General features: G+C 39.7%; 1 protein-coding gene across 3 annotated transcripts in view; it reads right to left on the bottom strand.

The window, feature by feature from the left end:
* RAB3C (RAB3C, member RAS oncogene family) overlaps nucleotides 1-14,296 on the bottom strand; it is a 645,683-nt gene that overhangs the window by 269,616 nt on the left and 361,771 nt on the right. For all 3 annotated transcript variants that reach the window (XM_047729420.1, XM_047729422.1, XM_047729421.1), the window contains one exon: nucleotides 10,092-10,319. In XM_047729420.1, coding sequence (XP_047585376.1) covers nucleotides 10,092-10,319 — 228 coding nt within the window. The remainder of the gene's footprint in view (nucleotides 1-10,091; nucleotides 10,320-14,296) is intronic.

Raw genomic sequence — 14,296 nt, 5'->3', positions numbered from 1 at the left:
GATATGTGGTCACGATATACTTCTGGAAAAAATTTACTCCATTGATTTTGGCTACTTCCTGATTTTTTTTTTAATCTGAGAGTTAATATGTTGAAAGTTACTCTAAAAGCAATGGGAAAAGTTATGTGTCCAGCAGAGAATTATTTAATCTGTCTGAGTCCTGGTTTCCTCATATGTTTAAAAAGATCTATGCTGGGGCGCCTGGGTGGCTCAGTGGGTTAAGCCTCTACCTTCAGCTCAGGTCATGATCTCAGGGTCCTGGGATCGAGCCCTGCGTCAGGCTCTCTGCTCTGCAGGGAGCCTGCTTCCTCCTCTCTCTCTCTCTCTGCTTGCCTCTCTGCCTACTTGTGATTTCTCTCTGTCAAAAAAATAAATAAAATCTTTAAAAAAAAAGATCTATGCTAATGTCAACAGTTTGAGCTTGTCATAAGCATTAAAAATAAAATGTGCTCAAGCGCCTGGGTGGCTCAGTCAGTTAAGCACCTCCCTTGAGCTCAGACCATGATCTCAGGCTCCTGGGATGGAGTACCACATCCAGCTTCCTGCTGGGCGGGAAGTCTGCTTCCCTCCCCTTCCCCTTGCTTGTGCTCTCTCTCTCTCTCTCACTCACTTTCTCTCTCAAATAAATGAAATCTAAATAAATGAAATCTAAATAAATAAATAAATAAATAAATAAATAAATAAGCTCAGTGGCTCACCCAGAGAATGACTCAACAGCGGCACTTACAGAGAAAAGGTGTAGCAGAATGGGTTAAGAGAAAAGCCTCCAAAGCTAGGGGCTCACGTTGCTATCTGCTAACTATTCGTTAGCCGTGAGACCTTGGGTGAGTTATTCACATTCTTTGTGCCTCAGTTTCCTCATCTGTAAACTGAAGATAAAAATGGCATCTGTCTCATAGGTTTCTGTGAGGACAACATGACTTAGCACTCATAAAAATGTTCAACCATACCTGGCACATTAGGGATCACTGAGTGTCGTTTGCCTCAGAAATCTGGTGTCCTGCCCCAGTGTCCGTTTTCTACCCCACTGCACTGACACATGTGCCCACACAATCCCCCCATACATTTCTTTCTTGCAGTCGCAACGGCTTCTTAGCAGAGGTCTGTGTCTTTTAGTCCCTGCAGATATGCAGGTAAAATTTCTGCAAAAATAGTGGTGAACTGCCATGAAGATGACTGAAGATTAGGTTCCTTCCAAGAAGCACCAGCAATGGGTTTACACAGTCATCTGCTCTTTGATACTTTTGCAAAAGTAATGCGTTTTTATATCTTGTTCCTTAAAGAACACCACCAAACTGTAAAGGCTATAGGTTCTAATAATCTAAACTCTCCTGCTCAGAATCCGAGCAGTCAAGATCTGATAAACAAAGAGTAAGCAAGAAACACTACATGAAGCTATGGTGCAGAAAAAAACCCAGAAAACAAAAACTCTTACTTTTGAAATAGGGGCAGGGGAGGAGAAGGAAGGAGAGATGGGGAGAGAGGGGGGAGGAGGAAAATAAGAATATTCATCCCTCTTCTTCAACATCTAGCTCCTTCTCACCCTTTGGGTCTTAGCTCAGTTAGCAAATATAAACCCTCCTTGAACATCTGATAAAAATAAGCTTCCCCTCCCCTGTTGCTGTCTTTCATTTATCAGAGGTTTCTGCTTATTTATCCATAGCACCATCACAATCTAGAGTTTCTGAGTATTTACTTTCAATCTCAAATTCCTTCTCAGTGTCTGGGCCATAGTGAAAACTCAATACATGTTGATTGAGTGACCAAATGAGTGAATCAGTGAATACCTAATTCTACTTCATTCAATTTCATGTGTCCCATGTAGCTGCCTTTGGGAAGCCTTCCCCAAGTCCCTAAGCCGGGGTTAGGTGTCTTTCCTGTATACCCCGTGTTCACACCTCCAGAGCAGTTATCACAGCAGGTGGAATTCTCTCTTCATTCACTACCTCCCCTTCCAACGGTTGGCTCCCACGGCAAAGCCTGTGTATCCTTCACCATGATGTCCCCAGCACCTAGCACAATGCCTACCCCATAGTAGGCACCCAACAGAAACCTGGTTTGATTAAATTATTTGATGGAGCATAAAAGTCTACAGGTTGGTACATTGTTTTTAGGAAAGAAGAAAACTAACATTTATTGTTAATTTTGTGCCTAGTATTGAACAATCGTAAGTATTTGTTACGGCAAATACTTAGTAGGTAAGAGGTGTAGGTGTTTTCTCTCATTTCACAAAGGAGTCAAATGAGGCTCAGAGAAGTCAGAGCTTGAGGTTACAGCTAGTGAGATCAGAGTCAGCACAGGAACCCCAGACCAGCAGGGTCTGAAGTCCCTGCTCATGTTGCTGGACCACTCTGCCCCTTGGGGACACTCATTACATGACCCCGGGGTGCTCCTTTCTTTTGTTTGTTGTCCTGTCTTCCCACGTAGCTGGGTATCTCCACTGGGCCAGGAACAAAGTCTTTACCATTCCTCCCATTTTGTCAATGTTAAGAAGGTGGCTTAAACACAGTGGGATTGCAAGAGTTGCTGATTTCCGCTTCCTGAGAGGGTGAATGCTCTGCATCTTGACACTTTGCACACAAGCATCAAATTCCTCTCAGGAGTGAAACCAAACACTGCCTTTCTCAATCTCTCAGGGAAAGCAGATGCTACGTTAGAAGACCTGTGAAGCGGGAAAGAACATACAAATGACAGTACCAGGAATGGTTCTGGCGGCAGCTGCTGGCTTCAGATGTTCTCTTAAGGAATTTTCCTGGGTGGCAAATGTTGGCTCCTTATAAATGGATGAAAGGATCAGAACACAATCCTGAAATCAGTGGGCAGGGGGATTAGGCTAAATGAGCACCAGATGCAAAGATTACAGGTAGAAATATTTTCCCATTCCATTTTACTCAGACTCTTCCTTTCACATACTCTTCTTTATATGTGTGTTCCCCAACAGTGGAAATAGGCATTCCAGAAATGTACAAGGAAGAAGCTAGTTGGATGTGTTCCAATCCCTCCTGCTGTGTATATCTATGTGTTTTAAACATAGATAATGCACAATCCACTCGTGCCGATGGATAGTAAGTAAAAAGCAAAAAAAAAAAAAAAAAAAAAAGAAAGAAAGAAAGAAAGAAAAAAAGAAAGAAAGGAAGAAAACTGATTTCTTTCAGTAACCATAAATAATTTCTTGGAACAGGTAATGAAGAAACAAGGGAAAACATGGAGCAATTACATAGTGTGGAAAAAGTACTTGCTAAGGATTACCAGATGTAGGATTTTGGACTGGAGAATCTAAAAATCTCAAAGAAATCACTTGGCTTTCCTGGACTTCATTTACACCATGTAGTCAAGTACACATGGGTTTTGGATAGAGTGCCCTGGTTGGAATCCTGCCCCTAACACAACCTAGCTATGACTTTGGGCAAATTACCTTATCTTTCTGATTCTCCGTTTCTTCATCTCTAAAACTGGGCTAATTAATACCACCTTCCTTCATGGGGAAAAATAAATTCTAAAATGCATATAAACATAAAGTGCTCACTCTGTGGGTCAAAACTGGGTTCAAGAAATGATGCTCTGTCAGTCATATCACCAAATAAGGGGTTAAGCCAGAAAAGGTGTAAGAGCATTTCCTGACCCAACTTTCTAGGTCTCCGAATACTCAGACCCAGAAATGCACGGAGCCTGTGCCAAGAATATCTGAAATCACAAGCATTTGTTAGAGGATCAGTGACGGAGAGTCAATGACAGAAGCCAACCTAGGGCTCCAAGAACCCGCCTTCTGTGTTAATCATGATTTCATTTTCTGTATTCTGTATTCTGTATTCTGATATTGTGACACCTGGGGCCTTGTGGGCTCAGGAGGGACAGGCCCTCTCAGAGTTAGCCAATTCCTGGAGACATTCAACAACTTACTGGCAGCTCACTTTCAAATGCAAATGAATGAATCCAGAGCTCCAAACCCCCAACCACCTCCCTTACTGGGATCCCCACTTTGGGTCACTCTCCACCTGCCCTCATCACCCTGAGGCCAGGTACCAGACAACCAGGGACAGCCTCTATGCCCCCCAGGGTCTGCTGAAATTCTTCCAACTAGGAATCATAAATCTACTGACCCTGCTGTGCCATTCCCACCACAGAACCACAACAGAGACTCTTGCCACACACCTGTACCCTTTCCTGACCCACCCTGGTGGTTCCCCTCATTCTGCTTACGTCCCCCAACCCCAGCCCATGCCTCCTTCTCTTAAGTATGCTCCTGCATCCATGAGTATAACAAATTATCTTTTCATTGGCAGTTGTCTCCTGATCTGTTGGCGCTGCCATACTTAAATAACAATAAAACCTATATTTTAAAACACCCTCTTCCTCCATGCCTCCCCTAGGGAAGCAGGGCTTGTAGCCTTCTCTGGGTTTCCAAGCCCATTTTTTACACTAGATTTGAACTAGTTATGCCCAGCATACATGGTTACTATAGGGGAATCAGAATCCTCTTTACTTGCCTGTGGTCCAGCCACACCTATTTGACAAACAGATGGCACCTTTGTGAAAAGGAAAAGGTGCCTGTCAGGGAAAGCATCAAGCTCAAGTGGCACTCCAACTGGAGAATGACCCCACTTGACCCTGTGGCCGGTGCCCTTGACCACTGTATAACTGTGTGTATCTTTGTGTGGCAGCTCTGGATCCTGAACATGCTGAAAGTCAGTTTCTGAGTAACTAAGCCTGGCCAGAACTTCAGAAATGAAGAAGAGAGGAGGAGGGGGGAAAGAGAGAGAAAGGAAGCCGAAAGACAAGGAGTCATAAAGGGTAGTGCCAACGGCAATGCACTCTGTCTGCTGCCTACCTGCCCCTCCACCCATTTAAACCTATGTTACCTAAGCTATGGCTTTTTCAAGTTCCATCTTCATTCATTAGAGTCAACACTGATTTTTGGTCTTAAATAATGTAGACCCAACTGAAAAAGGATACCCAGGTGCTTTCTTTAAGCAAGGGAAGATGCCATTTATTCAGCAGAACCACACTGTGAAGTCTGGCTACCTACACAGTCTAATTTCAATAACACATCACTTCTTGCTTTGCAATTTGCAATTCAGTGCTCTCATACTAGTAATCTAGATACTAAAAATAAATACAGGTAATATTCATCTTAGTAATTGAACCCCTATTATTTCTCAATCTACTCATTGGGAAGACATCTATTCTACATAGGCCTTCTCAAAGCTAAACTATTTTTAAAATTAGAAGGAAAATTATACAGACCCCAGCTGTGAAATACTTTTCTCCAATTAAAGTGAAAAACCACACTAAATTTCTCTCTAATATATTCCTAATAGCATTAAGCAGACACTAAAAAAAAGAATCAGACCAAGTACGTCGAATCTTTAAAATTTTCAAAATTTTTGATTTGAGAATCATAAAAATGATAATAAAATGAAAATGCAATGAGAAATGTTAAATCGGTGGACGATAAAGGGATTCATAAATATATTAATGGAATACAAAGTTTGTAACTAAGTACAAATGAATGATGATATTTATTCCAAGGCAGTAATGAACTTCCACAGAGAGAAGGTGTAACATGACCAGGAAGAAATGTCAATGTTTTCTAGTAGCTGTTAAAATGCTTTATTTGAATGTGGACTGTCCAAAATCCAATAAGCAATCCAGTTTGTGGACTCAGAAACCCCCTATGCCGCACATGCAAAAGTAAACCATTGAGAGGAAAATAGGAGAGTCTTCCTACCTAGGCTCTTCCTCCTGACATATTAAAAATATACTTGAAATCTTGAAATTTCAAATATTTCAAATACTTGAAATCTGGACTCAAGTTTGATGTTCCTGTGTCTGGTGGATTCCACTGGCAACCAAGCAGATTCATCACAGTTGTCATAACATAGCACTTACCTTGAGTTGAGAGTGAACTTGGTATTATAGCAATCAGACTGGCTCAACTAGTAGGAGACCTGCTGTGGCACTGATTATAAGGTAAAGCCAAATATTAATCTTCCCTATGTCTTGGTTTCTTAATCTAGAAGTAGTCCTATTCATGGACAGTTTAAAACTAATAAAATAATCAGAATCATATCAACAACCTCAGCCTGTCTGGGTAAAGATATGGAACTTTCAGCCCCTGCCCCAAATCCCATCCTCTGGGAGCGGAGAGTTAATCGCCAAATGCCAATGATTTAATCAACAGTGCCTATGTAATGGAAGCTCCATAAATATCCTAAAAAATGAAGTTCAGTTGGTGAACACATCAAGATGCTGGGAGTATGGCATGCTTAGAGAGGGCATGGAAGCTGTGTCTACCCTTCTTCCTTGAAACTGCCTTATTCTTCTCTTCTGTTTGACTGTTACTGGGTTCTAGCCTTTATAATAAACAGGTAATAGTAAGTGAACTGCTTTCCTGAGTTCTGTGAGTTATTCTGACAAATAATTGACTCTGGAGGCTGAAGAAATGGGACCCCCAACTTAGAGTCTGTAGGTCAGAAGCATAGGTAGCCCAGACTTGTGACTGGAGTCTGAAGTAAAAGAGGCAGAATGGGGCCCTTTATCTCTGGGGTCTGTGTTAGCTCCATGTAGTTAGTATCAGAATTGAACTAAATTATAGGACAGCTAGTTGATGGCTACAGAGAGCTGAAGCATTAATTGATCTTCTGACACCACACATTTGGTGTCAGAAGTGTGAGGAGGAATGACTGTGCAGCATAGGCTAAGACAATTGTGGATATCCAAAAGAATCAGTTACAAGTTAATATAAGTACATAAAAATACCATAAGCTGGGAAAAACGGTTAATTGGTTATTAAAATAAGATGAGATGAAAAATCACCAATGCCAAATATATTCCCAAATAAATGAGTTGAAGATGTTAAATGATAAAAACTGTACACAATTAAATATTTTCCAATATACTTATATGACAGCATAAAGCAAGGATCCCTAGAATTACTGTAGGTATACCTATACTTAGGCATACCACCCTATTATTCTTTATCCTATCATCCTCGGCATGCCTCAATTCATTAAAATGGCCAAAATTTTTCAAATTTTTCTTCATTTAGGATTGCCATAATTTAAGATTGCCATCATCACAAAAACACCACCGCATTCCAGAAGACTTCTTAATTATCGCATCTTGGTAAAGGGGAAAAAGCCCAAGTATTAGTATCTGATAGACCCATCTTGGAATCAACCACACATCACACTTGATCTTGGGCAAGCTACTAATCTTGTCCCACCTTCAGATTTCTCAAATAAAATAAGAATAAGAATGATAAATGCACAGTTATTATTAACAATGCAAAAGCTATGTGTTTAAGTTAGAAAGAGGGACCTTCCTAACAAAAATGGCTTTGGGATCTAGAAGAGTAGTGATGGGACCTATTTCCAAGCTCTTAACACCAGTTCTAATTAGACTTGGAAGACTACAGAGTGAAAATAAGTAGAAGAGTAAGAGTCTATTATAAACTGCCTAAAAGGATACCTGTCTATGTACATACCCACATCTTTAAATTTACAAACCATCAATAAATGCTAGTTACCTATAATAGTTATACAATTGGTATTTCCTTACATAAGTATATAATTACTCTACAAATGTTAGTTTATTTTTCCAATCAATTCTAAGTTCAATGAACATCAAATCTCTTTATAGTACTTCTTTTGAATGTTTCACAGTCTGGGAAACCAGTTGGTATACAGTAATTTACACCTTTAGAATCATAGGTGCATTAAGAGTTCCTAATAACCCTAAAGAGGAAGAAATGAGACTGCCTTAATTGCAAAGATAACAGTGGCCATCATACTACTGTTTTGAGTAAGGAGAAGGGGAGGTGAAAAATTCCTGAGTGACTGACCCCTAAAGGAGTGTGGATATCCACCAAATGGGAAAATGGAACCCCCAAAATGATGTCCTGCACTGAACTGGGCTGTGAAGAGAGTTGGAGGTTTTGGAAGAATAGTGGACTATGGTAGAAAAATTTAAAGAGAGTTAGGTCAGGGCTTCTTGAGTAAAGTGATGGGAGGTGAGAAGCTTGAGGACGCAGCTTACAGACTGATTCAAGCTTAGGGTGGCTCAAAGGAGAGCAATTTTCATCCAAGAGTAAGACCTACATAGAAATAACTTCATTTTAACCCCCCAGAGAGCTCAATGAATCAGCTCTGGTCTGGTACTAGCTGAATGTCTTAAAGAAAATATTTTTTGTAAATATGAAATACTTTATAATTCTCAAAAATCTCTTATATTATTTCAAATGTATCTGTTTTGCATTAAGAACAGATAATTATGTATTGCTACATTTCTGTCAAAAACCTAGATTGAGAAGTTGCTAGAGATTATTAGATAGATTTAACACACCACGTTGGTTTCTAAATGATCACAACATCCATCTTTAGACATCTGTAAGGTATAAAGCAGTGAGGAGAAACAAGGAGCTGTCAGCCAAAGGAATGACTGTTATTTTAGTGGCAGAAACAACATGGTCAGAGAATTGAGAGATGTGTGGTTACAAAATTAATTTTCAATTTTCCAAAATTCCTCAGAGTTAAGGGACCTTTCTTAAACCTGAATATGAAAGTTATCCCGATATGACAGTGGGTTGCCTAGAGCTCAAAAGGAAGAGAATAAATCAGGGCCGAAACGCGAAGCAATGAACACAGCTCTTTTTGTCTCCAGAGATGGGCTGTGTGTTTAAGTTCCAAAGAGGGACCCTCCCAACAAAAATGGCTTTAGGGGCTGGAAGAGTAGTGAAGGAGCAGGGACTACTTTTCCAAGCTCTTACACCAGTTCTCATTAGACCTGGAAAACTCCAGAGTTAAAATAAGTAAGAGTATGAGTCCATTTTAAGCTGCCTAAAAGGATACCTCTCTGTGTACATACCTACATCTTTAAATTTACTCCTAGGAGCTTTAAGATACTTAAAGGTCACTCAGTTTATACCGATATTTTAATAAAGTGTTTTTATTTTTTTAGAAAAGTTTAAATGTTGTACTCTGGGATTTATCTTTTTTTCAACTCTCCATATTTGAGGAAGGAGATTAATCATCAGTGCTACAGATCTACCCTGGGGCTAGCACAAAATGGTAGTAGGTATCAGAAATGTCTTAGAAGAAGTTAGAAAACACCCCTTGGAAGGAAATGCCTGTTTGTAGCTCCAGTCAATTGGAGTGGCAGAGGCACAAATAAACAGGAAAAAAAGAACTAAAACTTACTGTGGAAATATTCCACACCATTGTACTCATATATTACATGATACACACAAAAAAATGCGCACTACATAATTCTTTCTTGGTATGGTATGACTAAGTTTCACTCATCCTTATATTACCTTAAACCTGTTATCCACATACATTTTTTTCTGTTTTTTACTTGCTATTCTCCCAATTGTTTCCAAACAATTTAGTTAAAGAAATTTTGATCTTCTGCATCAGTAAAAAGAGGTAGAAAGTTAGCCAAATGTTCTCAAAACTTATTGGGAAATCTTCTGGTTAGAGGAAAACCCTGTTATCAAGTAAATATTTTATTTCATTTGTTTTGTTTTTTGTCTGCACAAATGTAACTCAAAGAGCTGAGAAAACAATCTGTGAAGTATGAGTAGACCATGTTCAAAGTTTTCTCTGGGGCTTTATAAAGGGATCTAACCTAAGTTTTCTTTGTACATGGTCATTTACCTTCTTCTTTATAATGCCCAGGACAGCATGCTTCCTATGACCTAAAAGGCTAGACTGACTTTGCCTATTTTGGAGATTACAAAAGTGGCAATGGGGGCTGCATGACTTGTCCAAAGTCATACAGATGATAAAAGGGATAGCCTGGCTTCTCACTGATTGTTCCTTCTACCACCAGCACAACACATATTTCGACTCTAGGAAGGATATGAAGACTCTAAGAAGGATCTTTTGACAACAAGGCATAATGCAGTCTCCATACCTTAGAGAGGCATCACTCTACTATCTTTGAAATAGAATAGAATTTTCCAAGCAAAGAACGTGGAAATGGGGCCTGTGGATACCATGGGGACAGAACAAGGCAGAAAGCATTTCCCTTAAATACATCTATGTTCAATGCCCTCGACTGAAGAACATTGTCATTTCAAAGTCACTTACCCAAATCTGAAGCTTGATTCTCTTTTCATTTTTGAATACAGTTTTTACTTTGAAATCGATCCCAACTGTGCTGACGAATGCGGATGTAAAGGAGTCATCTGCATAACGGAACAGGAAGGATGTTTTCCCCACACTGCTATTGCCGATGATGAGCAATTTGAACATGTAGTCAAAGTTCTGATCAGAAGAGTCTTTCTGGCCATACCGGGCATCTTGGGAAGAGGCCATCTGTGGTTTAAAAAAAAGAGAGAGCAAGAAACATGGATCAGTCTTCCATTCGATATGAGGCTTGCAGCACACTCGTTATTGGCCTTGCCAGAAATAGATGTCAGACCACTCAGGAGACCAGTTGAGAATCCTCCCCAGTTTCCCTCTGATGCTGGTATCCATGGCAATAATTCCCTGCTGGAAGACAGAAGAGCAAATCTTACAGCTCTTTCCAGCTGTGTTGGTGTTTGTCACAGCTCAGCATTCAGAACCAATCAAAGACACCAAAGGAGACATCTATAAAGGTTACATGAAAAGCAAAGATATGAGGAACTGGCCAGAGCATGTGGGCTCTGAAATTTTATAATCCCAGTGATGGACACACCAAAGTGGCTGAACAGCAGGGTGTTTCTTACTGAATCATCTGAATATTAGAATCTCTCTTATTTCCTAGGAAAGTATACCCAAAGCATGTATCTACTTCATCTGTTAACATCACATTAAAGCAACATCCTAAAATAAATGGCAATCCCTTCAAATTAAAAATGATGATGGCAAGTATTTACGGTTCAAATACTGTGTGAGAAACTTATCTAACCTAACAACAACCCAATGAAGTAGATTCATATTTAAATGAGAAAATTGAGGCTCAGAGTTATTGAGTAATGTGCTTGAGTTCACACAGGTGATGAGTAATAGAAGACAGAATTCAAATCAGGTAATGTCACGACAGGGCTCATGTTCTTTTTTTTTTTTTTTTAAAGATTTTTTATTTATTTATTTGACAGACAGAGATCACAAGTAGGCAGAGAGGCAGGCAGAGAGAGAGGAAGGGAAGCAGGCTCCCTGCTGAGCAGAGAGCCCGATGCGGGACTCGATCCCAGGACCCTGAGATCATGACCTGAGCCAAAGGCAGCAGCTTAACCCACTGAGCCACCCAGGCGCCCAGGGCTCATGTTCTTAACCTCTATCCTCGTTCTCAATGATGACTAGGGAGATATGCACATCTGCTCTGAAAGACAATGTAGGAAATGTTCATTATGAAATATCGCTGAAGAATCCTATCTGGGTTCAAACCTTGGCTCTACCATTTCCTGGCTCTGGGACTTTGGGTTGGTTTATTATTTTAAAATGGCATGCATCAGTTTTTTTCTCTTACATGAAATAGAAAAAAATGTGATCTAACTTGGAACATTTGTAAAAGAATAGATGGCATATCTGTAAAGCAGATATGTGAAGCACCTAGGATGGCATAGAGAATGATCTTCATTATTAATTATAAATGCTTTAGATGGATGTTGATTTTTTTCCTCACTTGATCACTTTAATATCTCCAAAGCTGATGCTGCATTATTTCTAAAGGAGTTTATTCATTTATTTTAGGGAGAGAGAGCAAGCAGAGGGAGGAGCAAAGAGGGAGAGAGAGGGAGATAATCTTGAGCAGACTCTGGGCTGAGCACAGGGCTAAAGTGGGGCTCGATCCCACAACACTGACATCATGACCTGACCCGATACCAAGAGTTGGATGCTCAACCAACTGAGCCACTATGGCACCCAGTGATGCTGCATTTAAGTGACATTTGGCTCAAAAGAAGTGTTTAGATGGTGAATCCCACTGATTAGTACACTTACTTACATTTTCTTATGTTATGAATTCTTTGGCAATTGCTGTGTTATCCAACATAATCCAATACAGAAGCCACTAGTCCTTTTATTTAATTAAAGTTAATTAAAGGGGCACCTGGGTGGCTCAGTGAGTTAAGCCTCTGCCTTCAGCTCAGGTCATGGTCTCAAGGGTCCTGAGATCAAGCCCCACATCGGGCTCTCTGCTCAGCAGGGAGCCTGCTTCCCCCTCTCTCTCTCTGCCTGCCTCTCTGCCTACTTGTGATCTCTCATTTGTCAAATAAATAAATAAAATCTTTAAAAAAAGTTAATTAAAATTACATAGAATTTAAAATTTAGTTCCTTAGTCACACTGGTCACGTTTCAAGTGCATAATAACTGCATGTGGCCAGGAGCAACAGTATTGGACAGGTACAGAGCATTGGCATAACTGCAGAAAGTTCTATTGGGCAGTGCTAGGCTAGGCAGATAGTCTTTTTTGCACTTCCAATAAAATCTGATTAATAATTATCTTTCTTCTGGGGAAGGTGGTCAAGGGAGAAGCCTCAGAAGTTAGTAGATAGTAGAATGCTTGAAACAGTAAGTAGTACTCAACCTCATCTAAGACATCAGCTGTTGAAGTCACATGCATTGTGTTTATACACAATTAAGGGAAAGGAGAAAAAGGAGATGGTGAGATAACATATTCTCTTTCTACAAATACTTAGTGCCAGTAAGAGAACACAATTATATGTATAGGAACATAAGAATAAGGATAAACAGAAAATCTGTATATATTATTAAATTTAAGGGTAATACAAATTTTGAATGCATTTCACACTTATTAAATATCAGCTTAAGCATTTGTTTTTTTAAGTCCACGTAACCACACTGATGTCTCCAATAATTACAACTTGGAATGAGTGTTGATGAGTGAAACTGGGCCACTACAACAGGCAGATATTATGATTTTCCTTTCTGGCCCAGGCATCTACTGGCTAAAGTAAACCTCGCCCAACACAAGCAGCCAGCCAAGGACAAAAACAGGATTATAACTCTGAACTGTAAGTTTGAACAATGGTGTCTTCCTCTGATGACTTCTGAAGCCCCAGAACAGTTAGGAAACTGTTTCATGTGACTATCCCATTCCTGAAGACATAGTCCTTTCACCAATTACTACAACCCTGCTCCCTTCTGAAAGTGCTAAGTTCAGCCAGGCCAGCAAATAAGATCTTTTATATGAACCAGCCCAGATGCTAGGTCCTGGGTTAAGAATGTTCAGCTAAGCCACAGTCAGAAAATAGACACTACAACTTTTCTAGAGCTGCCCATACTCAGCCCGATAGCCTACCATATACTGCATCACATCACTATAAGGTGGTATCCAACTAGTCCTGTGGCTCTCCACGACGCATCACAAGAAAACATGACCTACAGCTGCTATCAATTTCAAGTCCTATTCCAAAAGTAGATTCTAAAACCTGTAGCAATATCAACATCATCAATATATAGACTTTTTGAATATAATTACAGAGATTTAGATGGAGAAAACCATATTGGGGTTTTCTCTGGTATGAGAAATTGAAAACATTTAATTTCAAGGGCTGATACACCTTGCAATGCTGGCAGCAAAGAAGGTGGTGGGGCATGGAAGGTGTTTAGGATGAAGGAGGACAAAGCTGGCAAACCGGGGTATCCAGAACCTCTACAGGACTAATTAGAAGTGTTTCCTAACATGCTATTCTTGGAGATAATTTTTTTTTTTACTATTTCTTGATTTATATACCCAGTAAGATTCACAAAGAGCCAATAAAATGTGCATTGGGAATGCACGGGTCTTTTATTAAAATTCAGAATAATGAAATACATCCTGGCCCAGAGGATTGAGAAAAAAACATCCCTAATCTTACTGAGAACAGAAATGAAGTGGTTTGACAGCATATAAATGTCAAAGACACTTGTCTTCACTATGTCAATTTACTGAAACTTCTAAATACTAAGTCATGTGAACATTCTCATACTTTTCATGGAAAAATACAGCTGATATTTGAAACATGAGTACACATGAAGTAACCTCCCCGAAAGTAAATCAGATATCATAAAATATATATAAAAGATAACTCTTTAAAAAAAAGATGACTCTTTAAATTGCATTAATCTTGAATTAATTAAAAAAAATCAAGGATTTGGAAAGCATTTTCAAGGCAGTCCAACTTTCTACTCATTCCAAGAGTCCCTTCTGCTGGCATCTCAGGATCTCAGGTTAGTATTCTAGCCAGGTCCGTCACACAGAGTGACAAAAAGTTTACGAGGTTGTAAAGCACCATAATCCACTGCTGAACTGCGATTGTTATAAATTTCTTTCTTAGATTAAAGTTAAAATCTCCTCCCTATAG

Source organism: Lutra lutra, chromosome 5 (genome assembly GCF_902655055.1).
Source record: "Lutra lutra chromosome 5, mLutLut1.2, whole genome shotgun sequence".
NCBI classification, from domain to species: domain Eukaryota; kingdom Metazoa; phylum Chordata; class Mammalia; order Carnivora; family Mustelidae; genus Lutra; species Lutra lutra.
Note: the sequence above shows the minus strand (reverse complement) of the source record. Positions and strands in the feature narration are given on the sequence as shown.